Here is a 25,144-nt window from a genome sequence, read left to right as displayed (position 1 = left end):
TAAGTTTTCATCTTCCTATACAACTGTGGGTGGCTTCATGGAATAACAGCCAAGGATCACAGATGAGGAATGAATGAAGCAGCACTGTCCTGGTATCTAGTTTTTCCAATCAGTCTTGCTTCATGTAGACTATTGTAACAGTTTAATTTTTATTCCTACATTCTGATGTTTGCACATTTAAATATATATCCTCTGGTTTGCTCTCCTGCATGTATTCAACATCTGAATTGAAGTGAGTTTTCTTGGTCTCGTTAAGTATAACAGACCTCTCTCTGATCACCACAGGACAACTATTACCACCAAAGTCAGTTGCCCCTTTGATTTTAAGAAATTGACTTTTTAGTGTGGGTATGTCTGTGTGTGTGTGTGCACATATGCATGCACACACATGCACAATTATTTAAACCAAAAGAGACAAGAAAATGGCACCAAGAGGGCACCTTGTTTCTAAGTTGGCAGGGTGACAACACCTTGTACTGTTTTGGGTGGAGTATCACCAAAGCAGGAATAGGAGGTATCAAGATATTTCAGAACTAGCTGATATTCAGTCATCTAGCATCATACCTGGTTGTCATTTTGACAGTGTTAGGGGACCATACAGCATGGGCAGAGGGGTTGGGGGTGAGGAAAAAAGCTTTGCTATCAGACGGAGGCTGCCAGTCCTTATGGGACTGGGCTGAGAACAACAAGGTGCAATAAGAGGAATCCGAATAGAAAGAAAAGCATTTCTTCTCCCAGGGCCATGCCGAATTCTGCTGCATCCCCAATCCCAGGCCTGCCACCATGTCTTCAAGCCCATTCTCAGCTGCTTTCTCAGTGACCCCAAGGGCACAGTCCCCACCTGGCTGATGCCCCGACACAGCACTCTCCCTGCCTGAAGCCTGTGCTTTTCAGTGGGTCTGTGGGTTACAATTCCCCTTCTTTGCACCTGGTGATTCTCCCTATTAAATCAACAGCCCAGAAAGCCACCCCAAGTGCTACAGGTAAGCCAGGCCAAATGAGAATAGCCAATGTTAACATGTTCTGCGATGGCATGTTGTTGGGGGTGGGGCCAATATTAATGTGATGAGGCAGCTTAACGAAATTTCCCTTTGCACGGGGCAGGTGCGGGGAAGAGAGTGGAGGATCAAATCAGCAGCTGCATCACAGAATTCGTGTTTGAATGATCTTTCCACCATGTGATCAGTTCTAGCATGCTTAAACAGTTTCCATTGGCATGCAGAAGGATCAGCTGCTCTTAGTATCTTACCCTCATCCCTTCAAATCGTGATAAGGCTCTTAAGGGTCTCAAAGCTCTTAGGGTCCTAAGGGACTTTATGGCACCTAGTTCCGAGTAGCCCAGGGCATTAGCTATAAGGCTGACTAAAGAGACCTACACAGAAACAGAAGAGAAAAACAAAAACAAAAAAGGTAACAAAAAGAAAAGAAAAAAGAAAAAAAAAAAAAAGAAAAGAAAACAGAGGTTCCAGAGTGTTAGAATAAAGCCCCTAGCACTGAAGACACAGTTTGGGCCCCCCAGGTAGAGGAAGTGGGTAACACCAGCTGCCTACTTCAACTTGACTCAAACGACCTGGAAGGAAAGGTGGTTGAGAGGCAGAAGAAAAAACACAGAGGGAAGAGAAAATCGAGAAGGCAGTAGAACATACACACAAGTTGGAAAAGGGGAGAGGCTGACGGGAGAGGGAGAAAGTGAGGAAGTTCCACTGGAAGGAGAGGAGCCTGAACAGATGACAAGAGCCTTACCCTCGCCCTTTATAGTCTCTGCAGGTCCCAGAAGTCCCCATTAAATTAAGCCAGACAAATTTAATGGTACCTATGGAAAAGAATACAGATAAATACACATACTCCACACAAGCTGCCCCCTCCTCAGCTCATTCACCATTGGCTTTCCAACAAGGACAAGCTCTCTTACTCCTGGTTGACAAAAAACCATTTGTTTGAGAATTTGATGCATCATGACATCAATAACAATGAAAACACTCAGTAAGTACCATGGCTGACTTTGCAGCTCCCAAGAATTGTGGCTCCATGAGAACTCACTTAAGAAAGTTCTATCTTTTAACTACATCCTTCTATCTCTCACTTTTAACTATAATAATCCTTCTGACTTTTAACTATAACCAGTACCCCTCCATGGCCACAAGAACTTGGGTGAGTCTGGACAACTGAATCCATACTTTTCCTTATAATTCTCTTTCCTTCCAGAACAGTCCAAAATGAATTAGCCTCAGGTCTGTCATTTCCATGTCAATCTTTTATAATGATCATCATTAGAATAACAGCTAGAAGAATTCTTGGGGAAAAATTAATTTTATTTGATAGATGAGGAAATTGAGACCCATACACAAGTTTTGCCCAGGGTCACATTGGCAGTTCTAGAGCCAGGATTAATAACCTCCACAGCCTGACTCCCAAGCCAGGGCTTTTTCTTCTACAGACAGGTTATGTCCCCAGTGGGCAGGTTACACAACATTCCAACAGGACTATCAGTATCTGGACAATCCAGAGCTGAGTATGTTGCTGTACCAGGGAGAAAAAGCCTGCAGACCTCCAGGCCTAGACACATGGTCCAACACTTTCCTGTTCTTCCAGAAGCAAACTTACCTTGTTCTACCAGAGTTCTCAGAGCAGTTACCACAATGCTTCCTCAACACCATGCTAACTATTTATGCCTGCCTGGGCCTGAGCTGAGAGTTACAGAGCTCTTCAGGGGAGAGCAGATCTAAAAATACTGTTAAGTTAGTCAAACTCCAGAATGTTTGGGTTCTGGGTTTCTTTTCTTTTCTTTTTTTTTTTTTTGAGACAAAGTCTCACTTTGTCGCCCAGGCTGGAGTGCAATGGCGCAATCTTGGCTCACTGCAACCTCCGCCTCCAGGGTTCAAGCAATTCTCCCTGCCTTAGACTCTTGGGTGAGAAGCTGGGATTACAGGCATGTGCCAGCATGCCTAGCTAATTTTGTATTTTCAGTAGAGACAAAGTTTCACCGTGTTGGCCAGGCTGGTCTCAAACTCCTGACCTCAGGTGATCAGGAGTGATCACCTTGGCTTCCCAAAGTGCTGGGATTACAGGCTTCAGCCACGTGCCCGGCTGGGTTCTGGGTTTCTTACAACACAAATTCTAGGATAGGTTAAGATATTTCCATCAGTGGCTCTTAAATTTTTCCTACTGGGAAGTGGTGGTTGCAGATCAGCTTAGCTTACTTAAATTGGTATTTAAAAAAAATTTTAGAGAGGATAAAAAGAAACAATCTATAACTTAGTTTCATTTGCTGCTTTTTATCTGTATCCTATGGCTTTAATTCTTTGATCCTGTGTCTGTGAATTGCACACACACACTTTTAAAAAAAATGAAGACATTTATAATTAAGCAGCATGACTGGCAGGGGGTAGAAGTGGAAGGTCAATGACCTACCAAGGGTCAGAATGAGTTGGTTTAAAGGTGTTGGTTTAAAAATGGGTATGGCTGGATGTTGTGGCCGAGGCAGGTGGATCATCTGAGGTCAGAAGTTCAAGACTAGCCTGGACAACATTGTGAAACCATGTCTCTACTAAAAATACAAAAAAAATTAGCCGGGCACAGTGGCGCATGCCTGTAATCCCAGCTGCTTGGGAGGCTGAGACAGGAGAACTGCTTGAACCCGGGAGGCAGAGGTTGCAGTGCATAGAGATTGTGTCACTGCACTCCAACCTGGGTGATAAAAGTGAAACTCCATCTCAAAAAAAAAAAAATAAATAAATAAATAAAAAGGGGTATGAACCTTGATCTATGCATGTGCTCACAATCCATCAGTGTAGGTATCTTCTCTGAAGCCCTGGACAGTGTCCAAAGCAAATCTGGAAGTAAATGTTGCCCTATTAAGTTACCCTGATTTTCTTTGAAAGGCAGATGGTTCAGAATTCAATGCCTGCCTAAAATAAGGGCCACAAATGCCTTATCTAGAACACAGTAGCACCAACCAATCCCTTTCTCTCCATCCATCCATCATTATCAGTAAGAATTTATATGGCGGTGTCAGCCTTTAACTCCAAAATAATTGAAAGTTGCCAGATACTTCATGATGCCTCAATAGGTATATCTGAAGGGAAGCTATCCTTTCTCAACCAAGTACCTGAGCTCAACAGTCCCCTGGGTCAGCTTCATCTTATGAAATTTTGTCAGGTAAAGATTGCAAGAAACTAAGTTTTGAGTGGCTATAGGTACCAAAAAAGGTAAGCAGATCCCAGCTCTTCAGGATGAGTGACTTATCTGATAACAAATAGGTCCACAGTGTGGAGAATGAAGGAGGAGGTCTAAAGGCCAATTCAGTGGCTGGCTGTAAATGTTGCTGAGAGATAAGCTGTTACTCAGCTGATTAATCTGGCCCAGGACAGGATCAATAAGAGTCTTATCTGGGTTATTCTTTAGCAGTTGAGGGCTCTCTTATAATCCTCTGAGTCTCTATTAAGCCCTTGCTGGAGATAATCCTAACATTGATTAAAGTACTCTTTAATGAAAGAATCAAACCTAAAAAAAAAAAAAAAATAAAGGAATCAAGGAGACATCAAATTCAGGGCATCAAGCTAGGCACCATGGCACATGTCTGTAGTCCCAGCTACTCAGGAGGCGGAGGTAGGAAGGCTGCTTGGGGCTACGGTGAGTCATGATTGTGTCACTGTACTCCAGCCTGGGCAGCAGGGTGAGACCTATCTAAAAAAAACAAAAAAATTCAGGGCATCTGTGGTTGCAGGCTAGAAACAAAGGAGGAAATATATTAGGTGACTTTTCCAAAATGATGTGAATATTTTCAAATGGAGAACGTTTTCAGCAGTCTGAATTCAGGATGAGGCAAGTGATCTCTGCAAGCCCCCATCTCCGGAACTGACAGGCTTGCTAATCTCCACACACAATGGGATAAATGTCCTGGGGAAAAGATGACAAAATTCTTTTACAGGACATGATCTCCAATGCAGCCAAGGACCTGGGCAAAACAGAATGTTTTTCTTGTTTGGGAACTCATATGACTTATAAACAAAAAGAATTAAGCTTGGAAGTCATGTGGATAATCCCATGCCTATGAAAAATACTGACAGCTTTAAGGGGCAACAAGGAAGAATGAAAATCAATTAGGGAAACAAATGTGATGAGTAACAGACCCAGAAATCAAGTCATCAGTGGATGGTACTAAGCTAGGACCTAACCTGCTGGATATTCTAAAATGCCAAAGAAACCAGATACTTTTCTCAAATGGACACCAAAAAGTCCAGCAGTGCCAGCTGTTCAGGTGACAGTCCAAGACTTACCGTCCATCTACAACTCAAAAGTGGCAGCCAGTGGAGCCACTGTGATGGCCTGGGGCTGTACCCCCACCTAGCACAAGCCTGGAATCAGGCCACAGTTGCTGTGGAAGCTAGAGGAAGCTCCCCAGGGGCTGGGACCATGCTTGCCTTATCCTCGAATTTCTCCATATTGCTTCTAGAGCAATTCTACACAGATAATGGCATTCGATTATGTCGTTTACTAATAACTGGCACAGAGGTCTTCACAGGAGCCAGTTAGGCACCACAGTAATGTAATGATCCAGCAACCCCCACAAAGCTAGAGGGCCTTATGAATTAGTGTCAGCTGGCTACATGCCTGTCCTATGCTTTTTACCCCCTTTCACCTTGTATAAAAAGTCATAAAAGTGTTCGCAGAATAAATGCTGGCTGGACACAGTGGCTCATGTCTGTAAACCCAATACTTTGGGAGGCCAAGGAGTTGAAGACCAGCCTGGGGAACACAGTGAAACTCCATCTCTACCCAAGATACAAAAATTAGCCAGGTGTGGTGGTGTGTGCCTGTAGACCCAGCTACTCGGGAGGCTGAGGTGCAAGGATCGTGTGAACCCAGGAGGCAGAGGCTGCAGTGAGCAGAGACAGCACCACTGCACTCAAGGTTGGGTGACAGAGTAAGACCTCATCTCAAAACAGAAATAAATTCTAATGTGTAGGACTGTTAGTGCTTTAGCAGCTTATTTGTTTAGCAGGGTCATGTGGGATACCTGATGGATATCCTCAAATTCTGGGTAGCTCAACCTAGGGAGAAGAGGAAGAACGTGTTCCTGTGAGAGGGTAGGTCATGGTGGAGAAGCTCTGTTTCAAATCCCAGCCTCCCCAGGCAGCTGGGAGTACCAGTTTGAATTCAGGTGTCTCACCTGATGCTAGGTAGTCCTGAGGAGCTACTGTGAAATGAAGACTCCATGGCACTTTCCCTTTCTCTAGAAAGAGAACTGGCTTGTTCTCACTGTGGCTCTCTGGGTCTTATCTCAAGCCCAGTCTTTAAGTCTTAGAGCTCCAGCTTTCTGTCTGTGGGAGGTACGGGTCCTTCCACCACAGGATGTTATCAAGAGTTGCTGAAGAGAGTGCTAACATCTCTCGCTGCGCGGGTCTCACACTGGTCCCCTCAAGGCTGGCCTCTTCACCTCATTTAGGCATTTCCCAAAGTCTGGCTTTTTGAAATGGGGATGCAATTGGGGGCAGAGTGACAGTTTTGGGAAGTGATCACTAACCATAGAAACTACAGACAATATATTGGGAAGGAAATGCATTTATAGAGCAGAAATCATTACTGGCTCAGTGCTGGGCACCTGCCATCAGAGTGATTTCTACGCTGCTCTATCCTGGATCCCAGAGGCACTCTACAAGTAGTTCACCATGCAGCCATTGAAACCTGCATTCTACACGACCAGCCTAACCTCCACCACTCTACTTTCTTAGCACTTAACAGCCCTCAGAAGAAAGTCAATTTTCCACAGGCCCTGCTCCTACAAATCCCATTCATCATTTTTTTTAAATGCTGATTTGACTGAAAGAAAGAAGCTTTAGTTATTATACAGAATAAGAGAACAGTCATCATCCTTAGTAAAGCCAACAAGGGACAAGCACTGGTGGAGTGAGGAAGAGTTAGAGAGGATGCCGCTTCCAACCTGAAAAAAACACAGGAGGTCATGGCCAGCAAACCTCGGAAATGGTCTTGGAACCTGGAGGAAAAAAGGATTTCTCAAGTTTCATGATCACTGTAGAATGGCAACATGTGGGAAGAAGCGGGGACTTTATTTCGGTGTGAACGTCCCTCTCCTGATAGACTGACTTGTTTGGATGAGTCTGGTATCAAGACTTGAGTTGGGTGGAAGCATTCATGGGAACGGTCAGCAGGAGAGACCAGGGAAATCCCACTACCACCTTTGTGCCAGCAGCCCCCATCTCATTCTTTCATCCCTTCCCCTGGCCACAGAAAGAGGACATCCTGCTGGCCTGGGGCAAGAACTTTCCTGTCCCCAGCCAAATAACAAGGGCCTTTGAGATCAGTGATCCCACTTCTCACTCCTGATCTCTGAATCTCAGTTAAGCCAAACCCACCAGACTAAAGAGTTGGGTGGTTAGTCCCCCTGGAGCAAATGCAGGGACTTCAGAGTTCCCCTTCCTAAAATGAAGATCTGAGTCCTATGACAGGAACTTTACCCACATGTACATCTCCATCTCCATCTATAACCTGGGCCCAAGGCAGCTACTGCCATTAGAAGGAGAGAGACCCCTATTTCTGTGTTCCTGCTGTAAGGGGTGGGAAACAGAAAGCAAGACACCTACAGCCACGATGAGGAAGTCCAGCCAGCACCAGGCGTTGGTGAAAAACTTGACGAAGCCATAGGCTGTCCACTTGAGCAACATCTCCAGGATGAAGATATAGGTGAAGACTTTGTCAGCATATTCCAGGATGGTGCGGATGGTCTTTCTCTGCTCAATGTAGATGTCCTCGAAGGCCTAAAAGAAAGGCAGCAGCTGGCTATGATAGTGCTTAAAGGCAAGCAGGCCACATGGAGCACTGCTATCCTCAGGCAGCTCTCCCACGTGGGCTGGCCTATTATCAGCTCCCTGTCTCCCTCGCTTTACTCCCCCACAAAACAGGCTTTTTATTTTTTGGCAGCTTTATTGAGTTATAATCCACATATCATAAAATTCAGCCATTTAAAACTGCTTTTAGTATATTCAGATTTGCGCATCCATCACCACAATCAATTTTAGACCATTTTCATTACCTCCAAAAGAACCCCCATACTCATTAGCAATCACCCCCTAATCGCCCAACTCCCTAGCCCCAGGCAACCACTCACCTATCCTTCTTATGGCTGAGTAATAGTCCAATATATGGATATACCACATTTTGTTTATCATTCATCAGCTGATGGACGTGTGTGATATTTCTATTTTGTGTTGTTTCTATTGTGGACAATGCTGCTGTGAACATCTGGCTATGGGTTTTTATGTAGACATGTTTTCATTCTCTAGGGCATATGCCCAGGAATGGAATTGCTGAGTCATATGGTAACTCTGTGTTTAATTTTTTGAGGAACTGCCAAACTGTTCTCCAAAGTGGTTGCATCATTTCACATTCCTACCAGCCACATGAGTGTTTAAATTTCTCCACATCCTCACCAACACTATATATAAAAGACATGACAAAATCTTTCCTCTCCTCCTTTTAGCCCCTTGACACCGCAGTGTGGGTGGAGGGTCACAGGGGTGGGAGACACCCAGGTGAAGAAAATCTTAGCACTCCTTTCTTTCTTTGGCATTCATGAATGGGAAAATCCCTTATACGGACGTGTGAGCATTCCCATCTGCAGAGTGGTGGACTCTACAGGTGTGGTGCCAAGAGGAGGGAATTCCTAAAGCATGGGAAAACCTGTGGAGGTGGGGAGAAAGTCCTCTGTGATACAAGTGGGAGGAGGTGTCTGCTCTGAATAGCTCCAGAAGGAAGAATAGAATTGGGTGGTCTGCAGCTTCATCTTCCAAAATGGAGGCATATGAATATCAGGTGCTCCTCTTTCATCAATGGGGAGTGGGACAGGGATGACAGGTTCCACGGTCCTACTCAGGGTCTTGGTACAAATAAATCCCCTTGGCTCAATCAAAAAGGCAACAGCTTCCAAGTCAGGTTTCCCCTTAACCCCATCTGTTAGAAATCCCTTCTCTAACCCAAGGTATGTGAGATGCCCAAGATTGATCTCATGTAACTGAGGGCCCTAATCTCCACCCTCTGAAGTCCCATCATAACCTATTCTAGTTTCTGCTTGGACATTTTCTTCTTGGACACAGCTAAAAATGCTGTGTCTTCACTTTGCTATTCTTAAATCTCATGCCTACTGTTGCACAGGGTCTGCATGTACTGAATCAAATACCTTCTGCCTAATCATTACGACAAATAAAAATTGTCAAAGGTGAGCAGTAAAGGAAGTTCAAAACTTTTGGTTCACTACTGCTTTATTCTTTTTTGTAGAGATGGGAAAGAGAAGAACGAAATGATGGGTCATATTACTCCGTTATTTTAGGGTTTTGTTCACTAGATTTGAAGAATAACAATGACAACAATAACAAGACGTCTTTCTCCAGTCACTCGCCTTAGTCTGATTTTTTTTTTTTCTCAAGGGCAGAGACCATGCTGTCATTTCGGGTGCCTCTGAGGCATCTCAGGAAGTGCTGCATGAATGCTCTTTGATGCAACGAATGACCCGGGGGCAGGTGGGGTGGTCTGGCTCGCCTGCACTCAGATCAGTGGCTACCAAGCCATCTTTTCTGCCTCCTACTTTAATCCTGACACCTTCCTGTAAACCTTCCCCTCACTTCCCACGGTCCTTTCCATGAAAGCTGTCTTCTTCACCCTTGAGCTTATCTTTAATATACACTGCTGCCTCTCTCATCTTTTCTTTTTTTTTTTTTTTTTGAGACGGAGTTTCGCTCTTGTTACCCAGGCTGGAGTGCAATGGCGCGATCTCGGCTCACCGCAATTCTCCTGCCTCAGGAGTCAGTGAAACTTCCCATCACTGTCAAAATCTTTAACACTGAATTTGGGGTTTCTCCCTTGCTATTTATTTATTTATTTTTGCTTCCAGATTAGGCTTTGATTCCACACCTACATGAATGTGCCCACCTTCTTTAAATACACGTCAACATTATGCATTCTTCGCCTTTCACTTAAGGAAAAGGAAAGTGTATACCCTCTCTAGTCCCTACTGTCCTCAAAACCATCCAACTAGCAAGCAACTCCCTCATGCCAGACTCCGTCCAGGTGCCCTCAGTTATAAAAGTAAAAGCAATGCCAAGATAATTAGTCTCAGCAGGGGAGGAGCCTGTGTGTTCAGGGCCTTGTATGTTTCACTGATTAATAAGCACTTAGGACAATGTGAATATAAATAATCTTTGTATCAGAGATCTGACTCTAAACCCTTGCTAATGCCATGGGTTCTCCAAATCCAGTAGGCTGTGAAGGGATGGTGGGTGGAGGAATACCTCCCTCCCATCCTGGGTAACTATAAAGCAAAGAACAAGAGATTTGGGGTATTAGGTGAGAGAGGGAAGTTCATTTTAGGGGCTGCTAAGGATGGGGTAAACCAGGGAGTGGGGACACATGATGGGGATAGTGCTAAATCTACAGAGGATCAGGATGTGAACAATGTGGACTCTAATCCCACAGGCTCAAAGCACCAGCCCAAAGTAGTTTAACAGATCACTACTCTTGGAGCCACAGGCAATCTGTTTTCAGAGCCCCTGGGCTTGGGCCTCAGCGTTTTCCCACTGGCTTCTCTATACCCTTCCCCAGCCAATCCCTCATCGCACACTCCCCTGGACCTCACCAGGGCGCCACTGCTCAGCAGAATCATGAAGATGATGAAGGTCTCAAACCAGTTGTGCTCCACGATGAGGAAGCAGGTTTTCCGCAGGATCCACCAAGACTTGCCTAGCCCTTCCTCAATGTTGACCTGACAGCACTTGAACCGCTGGACACAACCTGGCACCAGCGGGAGAGGCAGGTCAGACCATGGAAATGTGCCCCGCCCAGACCTGCCCTCTCCTCCATCTCCCAGGCCCTGCCAGGTGCTGCCCCACCACACAGCCGGGAGGACAGTGGCTGAATCAGAATGTCTGATTCAGAAATGGAGAGGGTGGCAGGGCTGAGGCTATGCTGCAAAGGCTAACAGGGCAAGGCCCTCTGGAGTCAAGATGTCCTACAAAGAAGCAGTGAGCAGGAGGAGGAAAGTGTAGTCAGGAGGCAGGAACAGCCATGACAGAACAAGCCTCTCTAATGGAAGCTTTCAGGCTGATGCCAAGAGAAAACAGACAATGACAAGTGTGAGAATAGAAACTTGTTATATACTTGTCAGATACAAATAGGGGAAACAATCTAAGTTTCCTTCAAAATGGTAGGGTGGGAGCAAACTTCTTGGAGATAGCCACTGAGCCGCCCCTCGCCCACCACTAGCCCTGGTGGAACTGTGTCTGTGAGTGACACGAGTGTCCCAAGCCCATCCCCTCCTCGCCCCTTTTCACCTTCTGTGAAGCAGGCATCTGGATCCAAGTATTCCTCAGGCTGTTCCACAGGGACCTCTTCTACTTCAGGTTTGATATCAATGGTGCTTCCTTCAGAGGAGCTGGTGTCATCTAGTTTCTAGACACGCAAGGAAAAGGGAGATCAGCAGCTCTGAAGCAACATGCCCAGTCCATACTGAGAACTCTGCCTCTGGCAGGGATGATGCGCCAGCTCTGACTCTTCTCTAGAATTCTTACTACAACTCATGATAAGCAAACTATAACCACAGGCCCTCAAAACTTCTGTCCGGATGGGATATAACATCAAAACCAAGACAGTGACCCACCCAAAGCTAAATGTGGCTATAGGTTGGTTTCAGGGTTATAGGTCGGATGAATGGCAGGGAAGTACTGCAGGGCTTATTCCAGCCTCTGACCCAGATGATCCAGAAGTGACAGAGGTGGGCCCAGGATCATCTTAGGAGTCCAATTCATCTAGGAAAGGCCTAGAATGATAATGGGAGGGTGGGATTAGTTCTCAAAGTAAATGGGTTATTCCAGAATCTCTCTACCAAGCCCATACTTGAAACAATGCCCAAGACTGACAGCACCCTGTTTGTTCTCACACAGGATCAAGGCTGTTTCTAGGCCGGGACCTTACATCTTTGCTGCCTTCAGGATCCGACTCGCTGCTAACATCCTCTGTGTTGAGGTTCTCAAAGTCAGACTCGCCCACAGCAATGGGTACTCGCACAGTCAAGTTGGGGTTGTTGATGAAGGACATATGGTCCTCATCGATGATGTACTTCTCCACGCTGCTGCCGATGCCACTGGTTGTGCCATTGCCGTTCTTTTGGAAGTCGCCATTCCGGTGGATGTCTGCTCCGGTGTGATTGGCAATACAGTTGGCCTTCTTTTCATACAACTCATCCAGAGGCTTCACCTCGTCTGCCTCACGCTGCTTAAAGTGGGCCTGCATGAAGGCATGCACCTTCAGTTTGGTCCAGGCCACACCCTTCTTGATACGGATCACTGAGATCTGGAGGTTGTTCATTTCCCCATCGTCATCCGTGGCAGCCAGGTTGTCTGCGCTGAAGGAGCTCAGGAGCAAGGCCAGAAACAAGTTCAGCACCTACGCCAGCAGCATTGGAAAAAAGGAACAAATGTAGGAAAGTTATCCACCAGATGCAGGGTTGCAAACTGGAAGCCAATGGACTTTACGTGACAGACTCAAAGAGGCTCTGTTGTGTTGTGTTTGGCCCACATGGTATTTTAAATGCTCATGTCACCGGGTGGGAATGTGTTTGTTTTTGGTTGTAATACAAGGAGTTTAGCACCTCTTTTCTTAGGTTTTTAATAGTTTTACATATACATGTATGTACCCCAAAATATATTACTTCTCTTATAATCAGAAAAAATCAAGGCTGTATCCATTTTGGAAGGAAATTTCCCAAAATGAAAATTAAAAGGTGAATGTAATTATTGGGGAAGGTCACAAAGAGCGTAGACGCCACGTGTTCATGAGCAGAAGGTGTCTTAGAGCACCCATGTTAGAAAAAAAATTAGGCTTGAAGTGCCATCCTTTCATACAACAAAATCAAGAAGGTAGAACTGAAATGTACTTCATGTTATGATGTTTTAAGAATAAATTTTGTTTTCCTAACATTTATAAAAATAAAATCGCTTTTTCAAGACAGTGATGGTGACTTTTACGTTCTGTTGCATAGCCAAATGTCCAGCCATCAGATACAAGCTTTATTTGTTTTTGTTTTAATCTCCTATTTTACTACATTGAACATTAATTATTTTTATTAAGACTTACTTTTTAGGAGTGGGAGAGGTGCTCACTTCTTGATTTATACTTGGTCCTTACTTTGTCATACTTGGGAAGAAGAGTAAGGCACACATTTTAGGTGGAGATAACAGTAATGTGCAGAGTAGGAGGGTGGAAACAATAAATGAACTGTAAGTTTTTGGATTATCTGCACCATTTGTAGAATTAAAAAGGAATATGGTTGGTAAAATGCAGGTGAGTTGGAGAGGGCTTTGAAGGCCAGGCTGAGGGATCTGAATTTTATTTAATTAGATCCACTACTGGTTCTTGAGTACAGGAGTCACAGATGATGACAGAGATTTGAAAAAGTCATTCAGACTAGCTACATACAGAGGGGAAGGGCAGAAGTTAGGAGGCTGTTACATGCATGAGTTCATAAGGGTCTGGATTAGGCTACAGAAATCCCAAATCTTAGCATGCATTAGAATCTCCAGAAGTGAGGGATGTGGATGTTTGTTAAAAATATTTCCTTAGCCTACTCTAAGAGATTTGGATTCAGTAGATTTGGTGTAGGGCCTGAGACTTGGCCTTTTCTTGTGAGTGAAACTTGTGTAATTATGATACAGGTGGTCTTGGGACCACACTTTTATAAAGTAGTAACGAGTTATAGAAATGTGGAGAAAGGGGCAGATCTTAGACACTATGAAGAAAGATTTCCATAGAAATACTATGAAGAAAGATGCATTTAAGACACATCAGATATTTACTGGGAGTGGAGAGAAGAGAGACAGAAAATAACCCAAAGTTACAGGTTCCTAGAAACTAGATGGGCAGAGGGGCTACTGGGCAAAGGGGAACTTGGAAAGTGTCATCAGGGGGTAGAAGTAACAGCTGATTTTTGTCAAATGCTCAGGTATCTGGAGACAGCCATGGGATATGTCTTTGAGACAAATGAGAAGAGGAGAGTGAGGAAAGGGTGGCAAAGTCAGGGCTGGGAAATGTTGAACACACTACCTACCAGGAAGCCATTGTTAGAGTCACTGCAGGAGTGAGAAGACTAGAGGGATTAGGACTGAGGGAAAGGTGGCTGGGAATGGAGAACAGGAAGGATTAAACATGACAGTAGCTATTTTTTGTAGGTCAAATGGAAGAACAGAATAGCTGTAGCTGGTTCGGAGGCTGGAAGTAGGAACCTTTTACTGTCATGCTTCTCTATGGCAGAAAAGGGAAGAGAACAAACGTGGATAAGCATGTAAGGGACAGATAAGCTTGTCTTCTTCCAGTCCTCTTTGCCCTGCACTTGCAGGTAGGATTGGGGCCCTGATCTGTAAGACAGTTCTTTGTCAAACTTTAGTGTGCATATGAGTTACATAAGGATCTTGTTAAAAATGCAGGTTCTGATTCAGTAGTTCTGATTTGGGACCTAGAATTCTGCATTTCTAACACACTCTCAAGTGACCTTGTTGCCGCTAGTCTTCAGATCACACTTCAAGAAACAAAGTGTCAAGATCTGTTGGTGACTCTTCTAAACACAGAGGTAGAAGAGAGCAGGTGGACAGATCAAAGTAAAGCAAGAAAGTGGTTTGTCATTTATATAAATTAAATAAAACTCTAAGATGGTTTAGACCAGTGGCTCTCAATGGAGGGCAATTTTGCCCCCCCAAGGTCATCTGGCAGTGTTTGGAGACATATTTGATTGTCACAACTCTGAGGATGCTACTGGCATCTAGTGGGTAGGGCCAGGAGGGATGCTGCTAAATCCTGCAATGCACAGGACAGTCCACAACAAGGAATTATCCAGCCCAAGATGTCAACAGTGCCAAAGATGAGAAATCATGGTTAAGAAAAAGGAAGGCTTCTGGAGGTGAAAGAGCACAGACTTTGAAGTCTAGCTTCAAATATAAGCTCTATATTTATTTGGGGAAGTCACTTAATTTTGCCGAGTTTGTTTTCCTAACTGTATGAAAAGGGTTGACAAGTTGTGGGGGTCATGACTAAGTCGGCACTCTGTAAGTATCTGTCTCCTCTCTTTCATTTGTACCTTAGGATTCCCGGGCCAAGAAGGAATATAACATCAACAAACATGACGGGCTGTAGAAGGACTAAGCAGACTGGGCTTCTGGGCCAAGGGTAGAATGTTCAGGGTATAGAACAAAAGTATCTACAAATTAGTACTAACCACCAAGTTGCCAATCACCATGACCATCATAAAGACAATGAGGCACATGGCCTGGCCTGCTACTTCCATGCAGTCCCACATGGTCTCAATCCACTCCCCGCACAACACTCGAAAGACAATGAGGAAGGAATGGAAAAAGTCATGCATGTGCCAGCGAGGGAGTTCACAGTCCTGGTTGATCTTGCAGACACACTCTTTGTAGCTTTTTCCAAAGAGTTGCATCCCCACCACGGCAAAGATGAAGACAATAATGGCCAGCACCAGTGTCAGGTTGCCCAGAGCACCCACAGAATTTCCAATAATCTTGATTAGCATGTTCAGGGTGGGCCACGATTTGGCCAATTTGAAGACTCGGAGCTAAAGAAAAAAAAAAAACCCAAACAAAAAAACACATGATACTCAATCAATTTTCTCACCACATGGCTAAAATAAAAACATAAAATTAGTAAGATTGGATTACATTTATTGAGCACCCTTGGGAAATTCCCAGGACTTCTAACAGTGTCTCAGACTAAATGGGGAGAGACTGAGACATAAATAAGGGAAAAGTGATTAATTGCACAGTATTGAAACATTTATAGCAAGGAACCAGGAATACTGCCTTAGTCCCTTGCTTTAGATCTGAGTCAATCTGCTTTTTCAAAACCCACAGGTGAACATATCCCTTTCCTACTGATTTTCCCTTGACTTCTCACAGGACAAGTGAAAGAAAATGCTATTTGTAGGAAACCAAAAGACTAGTATGGTAAGGAGAGTGTAAAAAATCTTGTCTCCTTAAAAAATCAAACATTAAAAAATTCTAGATATCTCTTTTACTTGCCAATAAATAATCAATGGCTGATTTAAAAAAAAAAAAAACAAACCTTTGTGATATGCTTGGAATAACTTGAAGGAAAACTGCAACTCTCAAACAAGGGCAGTTCCACATACATCAGTCATCTTATGAAAAGAGCCTATACTGGCAGGGTGTGGTGGCTCATGTCTGTAATCCCAGCACTTGGGAGACTGAGGCGGGCAGATCACTTGAGGCCAGGAGTTTGAGACCAGCCTCGGCAACATGGTGAAATGCCATCTTTAATAAAAAACACAAAAATAAGCCAGGTGTGGTGGTGCACGCCTATAATCCCAGCTACTTGGGAGGCTGAGGCATGATAATCACTTCAACTGGGAGGTAGAGGTTGCAGTCAGCCGAGATCACGCCACTGCGCTCCAGCCTGGGCAACAGAGTGAGATTCCGTCTCAAAAAATAATAATAAAAATTAAAAAATTAAAAAAAATATATAAGTTCAAAGACTTCTGTCAATCCTTTCTTTTGTCACCTAGATAATAACTTTTATCAAAAAGTCCACTGTGGACTGGATCCTAACCAGAGTAGTTAACAGGGGTTTCAGAAATTTGGCAGATGTTATTTGTGACTTGGACCAAGTGAAATCTCTGTTTTACAAATAGTTTCACTCTTTTCCAATTCTCTGTCTTAGAATTGCTGAATACCTCAATGAAGAAACCTTTAATCTTTTTGGCTACAAGTCCTTATTTTCCCAATAGGGAGTGAAAAATCTGAGGCAATTCTGATGCCAGGGAAGCAGTAGTGACCTTTGTCTGAGTGGGATACCCACAAGGTAACTCAGTTTCTCAGAGGTGTTAGTCAGGACATCACTTATATTTATGAGTGGCTGTTCATGTAATACCATGAATGTGTAATACCATGAACTATTCTTTCAGAGTCATTTTAGTAACTTAAACATTAACTACCTCAAATACATTAATAAAAACTCCTTTTTAGCTAACGTTAGGGGAAATAAAGCCAGTGTTCAACAACTAATTTCAATATAACACAGATGCTCCTTGACTTATGATGGGGTTATGTCCCTATTAACCCACTGTAAGTTGAAAATGCTGTAAGTAAAAAAATGCATTTAATATATGTAACCTACTGAACATTACATCTTAGCCTAGCTTACCTTAAACATGTTCTGAACACTTAACATTAGCCTACAGTTGGCCAAAATCATTTAATACAAGGCTCATTTTATAATAAAGTTTTGAATAGCTCATGTAATTTATTGAATACTATACTGAAAGAGAAAAACAGAATGGTCGTATGTATAATAAAGTATGGTTTCTACTGAACATGTATTGCTCTTTTGCACAAAATAAAGCTGAAAAATTTTAAGTTGAGCCATTGCAAGTTGGGGACCATCTGTATTAAAAAACATTACTTTATTCTCATTTTTTTGGAAGGGCTATCATGATCAAAGAAATGAAGAAAGTCATCTTTGAACAAGGAGAAATTCTTGCCATTTCAAGGAGAGCTTGAGATAAAAAAAAAAAAAGATTCACTAGCAAACCCAAATTAGACCTCATTGGCCCTTGGGAGAGTTCATTTTCTTCATCTAGTATCTTGGGTCTTATTTTTCACTTATCATCTTACACATCTCTTAGATTAAGCAGCATTTTCTGAAGAACTTCTTAAAATTGATTTCTATTTGCTTATCGATTTTTAACAACTAACATCTGTATCAGGTACTTCAGGAACATTTTCAATATTTCAGTAGCCAAGCCAAATAACTGCAATTGGGAGTAAAACACAGCTAATACATATTTTTTAAATCATGAAATTAATTTATGCAAAACTCTTTCTAGTAGCTGCAAGATAGGAAATGTTAAAAGAAATTGGAGAAATATGGAATACCAATCGGAAAGATCGCAGCACCGAAAGCCCCTCCACATCTGCTAGACTCAGTTCCATTAAACTGAGGGAGACAATAAATCCGTCAAAAATGTTCCAACCTTCTTGGAAATAATAGTAGGGATCCATGGCTATGAGCTTCAGGAACATTTCTGCTGTGAAAATTCCAGTGAAAACCTAAATAGGAGGATGCAGGGGGTATGAAAAAGAAATAGTAGAAAGAGAATGCCTTTATCATTATTTTTGAATACAACATGTCCAAGAAACCTCAAGAGTTAACCTTAGTTAAATTCTACATCTGAAGACGTCAATACCTAGATGTCTCATGAGCATCCCACCTGATGCAGAAAAATCTTATTTTCCTCTTGAATGAAGTCCCCAGCCCCAAAGTTCCAATCTTTGTTGCCAGAACCACTCAACTGACACAGTTCAAGAGTGCAATTGAGAAAATATTCTATGCAATGACAATACTACACAATGTGACTCCTCTCAAAGGGTCTGCAGTCATTTGAAAGCAATGTTTGCTTTAAAAAAATCACTCGTTATAATCAGATTAGAAAAATAAAGTATTAATGCTAATTTGACATTATATGTCTTACCAAACCTAGACATTTGCTGTAAGGTGTGAAAGCACAGAATATTCCCAAAATGTGCAAAATGTAGAAAATAATATCTGTAATCTCACCACCTTGCATACAACTATCATTTCCATGTATTCTCTTTCTGTTGTTTTTTTTTTCAAATACACATGTATTTTGACAGAGTTGGAAAATTATAGAATACATAATATCTTGCGTCTGATTTTTCACTTATAACTGTATCCATGTTGCTATACAGTTCTCCCAACTCTCACTCTTATTGCCTGCATAAAATTTTACTGGCGGCTGGGCACGATGGCTCATTCCTGTAATCCCAGAACTTCTGGAGGCCAAGATGGACAGATCACTTGAGCCCAGGAGTTTGAGACCAGCCTTGGCAACAGGGCAAAAACCAGTCTCTACAAAAAATACGAAAATTGGTCGGGCATGGTAGTGTGTGCCTGTGGTCCCAGGGACTCGGGAGGATGAGGTGAGAGAATCACTTGGGCCCAGCAGGCAGAGGCTGAGGCTGCAGTGAGTCAACTTGGAGTGCAGTGGATCGTGTCATTGCACCCCAGCCTGGGTAGCAGACCAAGACCTATCAAATAAATAAATCATAAATAAATAAATAAAATTATATAGGGTAAATACCGTCAAATAATTTTCCTATTATTAAAGACTTTGGTGCTTCCTTTTGATTTTTTCAATATGATAATCAACGATGTAATAAATGTTTTAGATTTGTAGCTTACTGTGTGCAAAAACGACATCTTCCCTATATTACATGTCTCCCATTTTTCTGCCAGACAGAATACCTACACTTCCTAGTGGCTTCTGTATCTTGCAGGCTTTAGGAGGTGAAATGCAGGATGAAGGTCAAATCCCATGAATGGCAGTTTTGACAAACCAATCCCTTCATTCTAGGCTGACCACATATCAGACTCTTACTGACTGTTACGTTTTTAGAGGAGAGGACTTATTTTTACAATATATTTGAAACTGTCATATCTTAGTACTTGTAACTACCTGTTCATCAAGTTTCCATATGAAACAGTTTAAGGAAAACTGAAGATAGAGTCTAAGGACAAAACGAAAAATAGTAAAAAAATACTCAGATTATAGATGCTGTTTGGAAATATACCGAATTAAAACAAAACAGAATGATGACTGAAATACATCAAAATGGATAAGTGGGCTAAAGATTTTTGGTGTTGATATGGTTTTCTGTGCTTCCTCATGTTTCTAAATTGAAGATGCAGTATCCTAAAATTGAAAAACAAATCCCCCAAAGAGATTCAGTTAAGTAAAATCAAAGTTCATGGTACAAGCTAAGCATCTATAGATGGAACATCTCTCTGAGTGAGTTCAGGGAAAGTAGAGACAGCTCATCAAATCCTGCATACATTTCACCTTAGTGTAAACCCATTAGTGGTTTCTTCACATAGAAACGCTAGCCTGCCTAACACACACTAACTAGAGACTTGATTTTTATCCCCCTGGTTCCTGGTAAACACGCAGGAAGTGCTCACAAACAAGCACTGGCTAACTGACAATGGAGTATCTACACTGGGAATTCTGGTTCCTAAGGGAAATCAACAATGACATAGTTATGTGGTGTTGCCTGTCACCAAGATGAATGGCCCCCAGCACCAGGAATTGCTGTGACAAAGGTCAGCCACCATGTTGTTTCAACACATGGTGTGTTGCCTTCAGTTGGGTGTATGTCGAAATACATCTATTAACTATTAGTTGTGTGAAGGAACTGCTTTTTCAAAAACTGAGAAGTGCAGATTTAGGTTATTCTATGATGCTCTTGTTTGCACTGTGATATGCTTCCCAACGAGGAGAAAGGGAAGAATTATATGCAGTGTATCAGCAATTATGTATAAGTGTCTGCTATGGTTTTTATGTGTTCCCCAAAGGTCATGTGTTAAAACTTAATTCCCATGCAACAAGGGATGGGCAGCAAGGCCTGCTGGGCAGCAAGGCCTGATAATAACTGTCAGCCAAATAAATTTCTGTCTGTTACAAACTACCCAGTCTATGGTATTCTGTTGTAGTAACGTTACCAAGACAGTGTTGCTCTCCTGAATGTCATCAAATATTCACCTTAGAATTTATGTTCCTATGCAGCAGGCACAAGGTCCTCTGTTTTCCAGCTTCAGAAGTCCCCCCATTTGTGGTTTTGCTTTCTGCAGTTGCAGTTACCTACTGCCAACTACAGTTCAAAAATATTAAATAAAAAATTCTAGAAATAAACAATTCCTGTTTTAAATTGCATACTGTTCTGAGTACCATGATGAACTCTTGAGCCGTCCTACTCTATCCCTCCAAGGATGTGACTCACCTCTTTGTCCAGTGTATCCATGTTGTATACACTACCTTTTAGCCACTTAGTAGCCATCTTGGTTATCAGATTCACAGAATACAGTATGGTCATGCATTGCTTAATGACAGGGATATGTTCTGAGAAATGCATTGTTGGCAATCTAGTCATTGTGTGAACATTATAATGTACTTACACAAACCTAGACCATATATATATATGTGTGTGTTTAATATGGAAAACCAAATGTCCTAACACCTTTTCTTAACATCAGTCATTTTGCCTTGTTGAGGCCAATATCAAATGGCATATAACAAGTTTTTATATATGTTCCATTATAATCTTATGGTATCACTGTCACACATGCAGTCTGTCATTGGCCAAAATGTTATGTGGTACGTGACTATATATATACACATATACAAATATACACACATGTGTATATATATATATATATACACACACACACACACAGTATACATTCATACATACATACATGTGTATATGTGTGTGTATGGCTTGGTACTGCCTGAGGTTTCAGGCATCCTCTGGAGGCCTTGGAATGCATCCCCCTTGGATAAGAGAGGACTACTGTACATATCTCTGTGAGGCTAACTTTTTCTTCCTATACTTCAGCTAAAATAACACATCACAACACACTGAATGTAGAAGCAGAAAAAGAATCTAGCTATCTTCCTATAAACCAGACATCATCAGGCTGGGCACAGTGGCTCATGCCTGTAACCCCAGCACTTTGGGATGCTGAGATGGGCAGATCACTTGAGATCAGGAGTTCAAGACCAGCCTGGCCTACATAGTGAAATCCTATCTCCACTAAAAATAACAAAAATTAGCCAGGCATGGCGGCGGGCACCTATAATTTCAGCTATTTGGGAGGCTGAGGCAGAAGAATCACTTGAACCCAGGAGGCGGAGGTTGCAGTGAGCCGAGATCATGCCACTGCACTATAGCCTGGGCAACAGAATGTGACTCTGCCTCAAAAAACAAACAAACAAAAACAAAAAAACACAACTAGACGTGAGATTTGCAAAATGTCAATCAATGCCATTCTTCCAGTTTTTCTTAGAAAATATCCCCCATCAATATGTTATTTATGTTCACCTGTAACGGGTATACTATTGTGATATTTATTTACTTATTTTAGAGATGGGATCTTGGTATGTTGTCCTGGATAGTCCTGAATTCTTGAGCTCAAGTGATCCTCCCATCTCAGCATCCTGAATGGCTGGGATTATAAGCATGAGTGGCATGTCTGGTTAATTTTTTTATTTTTGTAGAAATGGGGTCTCACTATGTTGCCCAGGCTAGACAGCAATGGCTATTCACAGGTGTGTTCCTGGAGCACTTCAGCATCAAATTTCTGGCCTCAAGCTATGCTCCTGTCTCAGCCTCCCAAGTAGCTGGGACTCACCTAGTTATATTATTGTAATTCTTTAACTACGAAATGAATGTTTAGAAATTTTCTCAGTTTTAATTTCAAATATGGTAAATACCAATAGACACAGCACTTTTATTTAAGAGTATAAAGGAGTCCTGAGCTCCTCACAGTATTCTATAAAACAATGGTTCTCTATTCTCTATAAAATACTCTGAATTCACAGTCATCGTATCTTTCTAGTTTGGGTTTTGTTGTGTTTTGTCTTTTGTGATAGGGTTGTTGCTCTGTTGCCCAGGCTGGAGTGCAGTGGCATGATCATAGCTCACTGCAGCTTTAAAATTCTAGGCTCTAGTAATCCTCTTGCCTCAGCCTCCCAAAGAGCTGGGATGACAGGCATGAGCCATGCCTAGCCTAGTTTGGACAAGCCCCTGGGCATATGCCTGATAACTTGTAATGCCAGTCACCAAGTAAAGCCTATATAGTCCTAACATTGGGGTATATTTCACTTAGGGGTCACTATGGGGTTTGGGAAGGGTCTGGGGGGAAGTCACACACATCCTTTGGCCCTAATTGCATCTGCAGACAAAATTCAGGCTTATTAGAAAGCATGTAGGTCTGGCATGCTCCTCTCTTTATACTCAGAAAGGGGCTCATCAGCTCCTATTCTGTAGTAGATCCTCCCCCAAAGTTAATAAAATTCAATTGATTAAAAGTTTTATGTGTATTATAATGGAGACATTAAGAAGAAAACCCAATATGTGACCCTGAAAAATAATGGTTCCTTAGGAACTCAGTCACCAAAAGGCAAGTGACCAGCTCATCCTGGTTTTCCAGTTTTCACACTGAAGTCTTGAATCCTGCATCTCCAGTTAGGGTGATCAGCTCATACCTGTTGACAAGGACTGTCCTAGTTTTAAAACTGCAAGGGCCTCCTCAGACCTCTGCAAGTTAAAATGATTGGTTACCCAACCAGGAGGGGACAGGACAATAACAAAAAATCAGGTGATAAGTATTTAAATAGAAGTGTCCATATGGGGCTATAGAAGCACAGATGAAAGAAAAATGAAAATCTGAAAAGAATTCCTTTTAGCTGAAAATCTAGTTAAGAAATGATAACATTCATGTATGTTTGCTGAAGGTGGAAAATAATTTTCTGCTTTTTTTCTTTTGCTTAGAATCTGAGAACTTAAACTTATATGTCAGATTAAGCCCTAGCTCCTCTTTCCATCCCCCTCCCCCTGAATCACTCAGTGCTGAAGGCTGTAAGCGGGCATGCAGGTGAAGGGAGGCTGCTGCCCAGTGCTGGAGCCCCAGGAAGGGTGCAGCCCAGCAAGGGGAGTCAGACATGGAAGGGAGCAAGGAGGTCCATGCAAGGGAACATCCTGCTGTGGGCTGTCAAAGCCTGTGCGGGCCAAGGAGAAGCATCCGCTTTGGGGGACAGTCCAGGACAGGCAGCCAGAAGTGGGATGAGAAGCAGCTACTCCACACTGGTGTTAAGGCCAAGTGGGATGGGAGGATGTCCACACTTGAGGGGGTGGGGGACTTAGCAGACAGGGTGAGAGCTTAAGCAAGGTACAGATAGCATCTCCAGGAGAAGATCCCAGAGTGGGCTGAGGAAGGACTGACTCCCTGCACGGCAAGACCCACAAAGGGTGCCAGAGTCAGGTGAGCTGAGGACAGACTCATATAGGGGAAGGCCTGATGTGGGGTGTCAGATCCTGAGTGGGGTGAGGAAGGTATCCAAACAGGTAGGTGGACAGTGAGTGTGTGAGAGCTCATCAGGGTGAGGAGGGTGTCGCCGAGTTTGGGATAAAGCCACTGAGCAAGGTGAGAACTTCCAGGAGTGTTCATGCAGGCAGGTGGTAGTCTTAGCAGGATGAGGAGGGGTGGGCTGGTGAGGAATGTTAAGAGTCTGTATAGGATAAACAGAGCTTCTATCTGCGGGGAAAGCCTGGGTAAGAAGGATGTCCATGAAGGTGAAAGCCTACTGTGAGGCATCAGGGTCTAGGCAGGGTGGGGCAAACCACGTGTGAGGTGGCCTGGTGTATCTTGTAGCCTGGAATATTTTGTGGTGTGGAGTCTGAGCTGAGGATTGGGAGGAGGTGTCCACAAGGAGACATGGCCCAGGTGCTGTAGGGGTGGGAGGCACCCAGAGCCTGAACAGATGATCAGAGTACCCACGCTGTAAGAGGTAGCAGTGGCTTTTTGATCAAATAAGTACAACAAAGATAGTGGCAATGAGGTTTCTTATTGTTGCAGGAGTTACAAACATAGAAAGGGAGAAAACTAGAAAGAATCCTGCAGTGCTGGATTAGAACTGGAAGTGACAGGATCAGCTCATGGTTTTCAATATATATAGCTAGCTCAATGGAAACAGCTAGTCCTGTCCTAAGAGGGGCTGCATAACAATATGCATTCCTAGACCTCAGATCTTTACCTTTTCCTTTTTTTTTTTTTCTTTTCTATTTTGTTTTAGAGATGGGGTCTCATTGTGTTGCCCAGGCTGGTCTCAAACTATAAGCGATCCTCCTGCCCTAACTGATACCCAGCCTAGATCTCTACTTCTAAATGCCATTTTTCCACTAAAAGACTCAGGGCTTCCTGAGAAATGGCTGATTCCAGCCCTGGGGCAGGAAAAACACAAAAGTAGCCTGGAATATCTTGTGGCACCAGAAAGCCAGGAAGTGATGAAGACATGTCAAAGGGATCAGAAGCCAGCTTGTAGGGACTCCCACTGGCTACATCAGAGGACGTCTAAACATCAAATAGATTATAACTCAGATAAAATAGAAAACCATTAATCCACACTGCTATAAATAAAGGACGAAATCAAAATCTGAATGAACAGGAAATTTAAGTAGTTTCCAAGTGTCTTCCT

General features: G+C 42.9%; 1 protein-coding gene across 6 annotated transcripts in view; it reads right to left on the bottom strand.

Moving 5' to 3' along the window:
- Nucleotides 1-25,144, bottom strand: part of SCN8A (sodium voltage-gated channel alpha subunit 8) — a 205,086-nt gene that overhangs the window by 31,433 nt on the left and 148,509 nt on the right. For all 6 annotated transcript variants that reach the window (XM_074402654.1, XM_074402655.1, XM_074402657.1 and 3 more), the window contains exons 15-21: nucleotides 17,967-18,140; nucleotides 15,275-15,631; nucleotides 11,983-12,453; nucleotides 11,343-11,460; nucleotides 10,649-10,803; nucleotides 7,605-7,778; nucleotides 1,250-1,372 (exon numbers count right to left, since the gene is read on the bottom strand). In XM_074402654.1, the coding sequence (XP_074258755.1) occupies nucleotides 1,250-1,372; nucleotides 7,605-7,778; nucleotides 10,649-10,803; nucleotides 11,343-11,460; nucleotides 11,983-12,453; nucleotides 15,275-15,631; nucleotides 17,967-18,140 (1,572 nt within the window). The remainder of the gene's footprint in view (nucleotides 1-1,249; nucleotides 1,373-7,604; nucleotides 7,779-10,648; nucleotides 10,804-11,342; nucleotides 11,461-11,982; nucleotides 12,454-15,274; nucleotides 15,632-17,966; nucleotides 18,141-25,144) is intronic.

The sequence above is a fragment of the Saimiri boliviensis genome, chromosome 7 (assembly GCF_048565385.1).
Source record: "Saimiri boliviensis isolate mSaiBol1 chromosome 7, mSaiBol1.pri, whole genome shotgun sequence".
Lineage (NCBI taxonomy): Eukaryota > Metazoa > Chordata > Mammalia > Primates > Cebidae > Saimiri > Saimiri boliviensis.
Note: the sequence above shows the minus strand (reverse complement) of the source record. Positions and strands in the feature narration are given on the sequence as shown.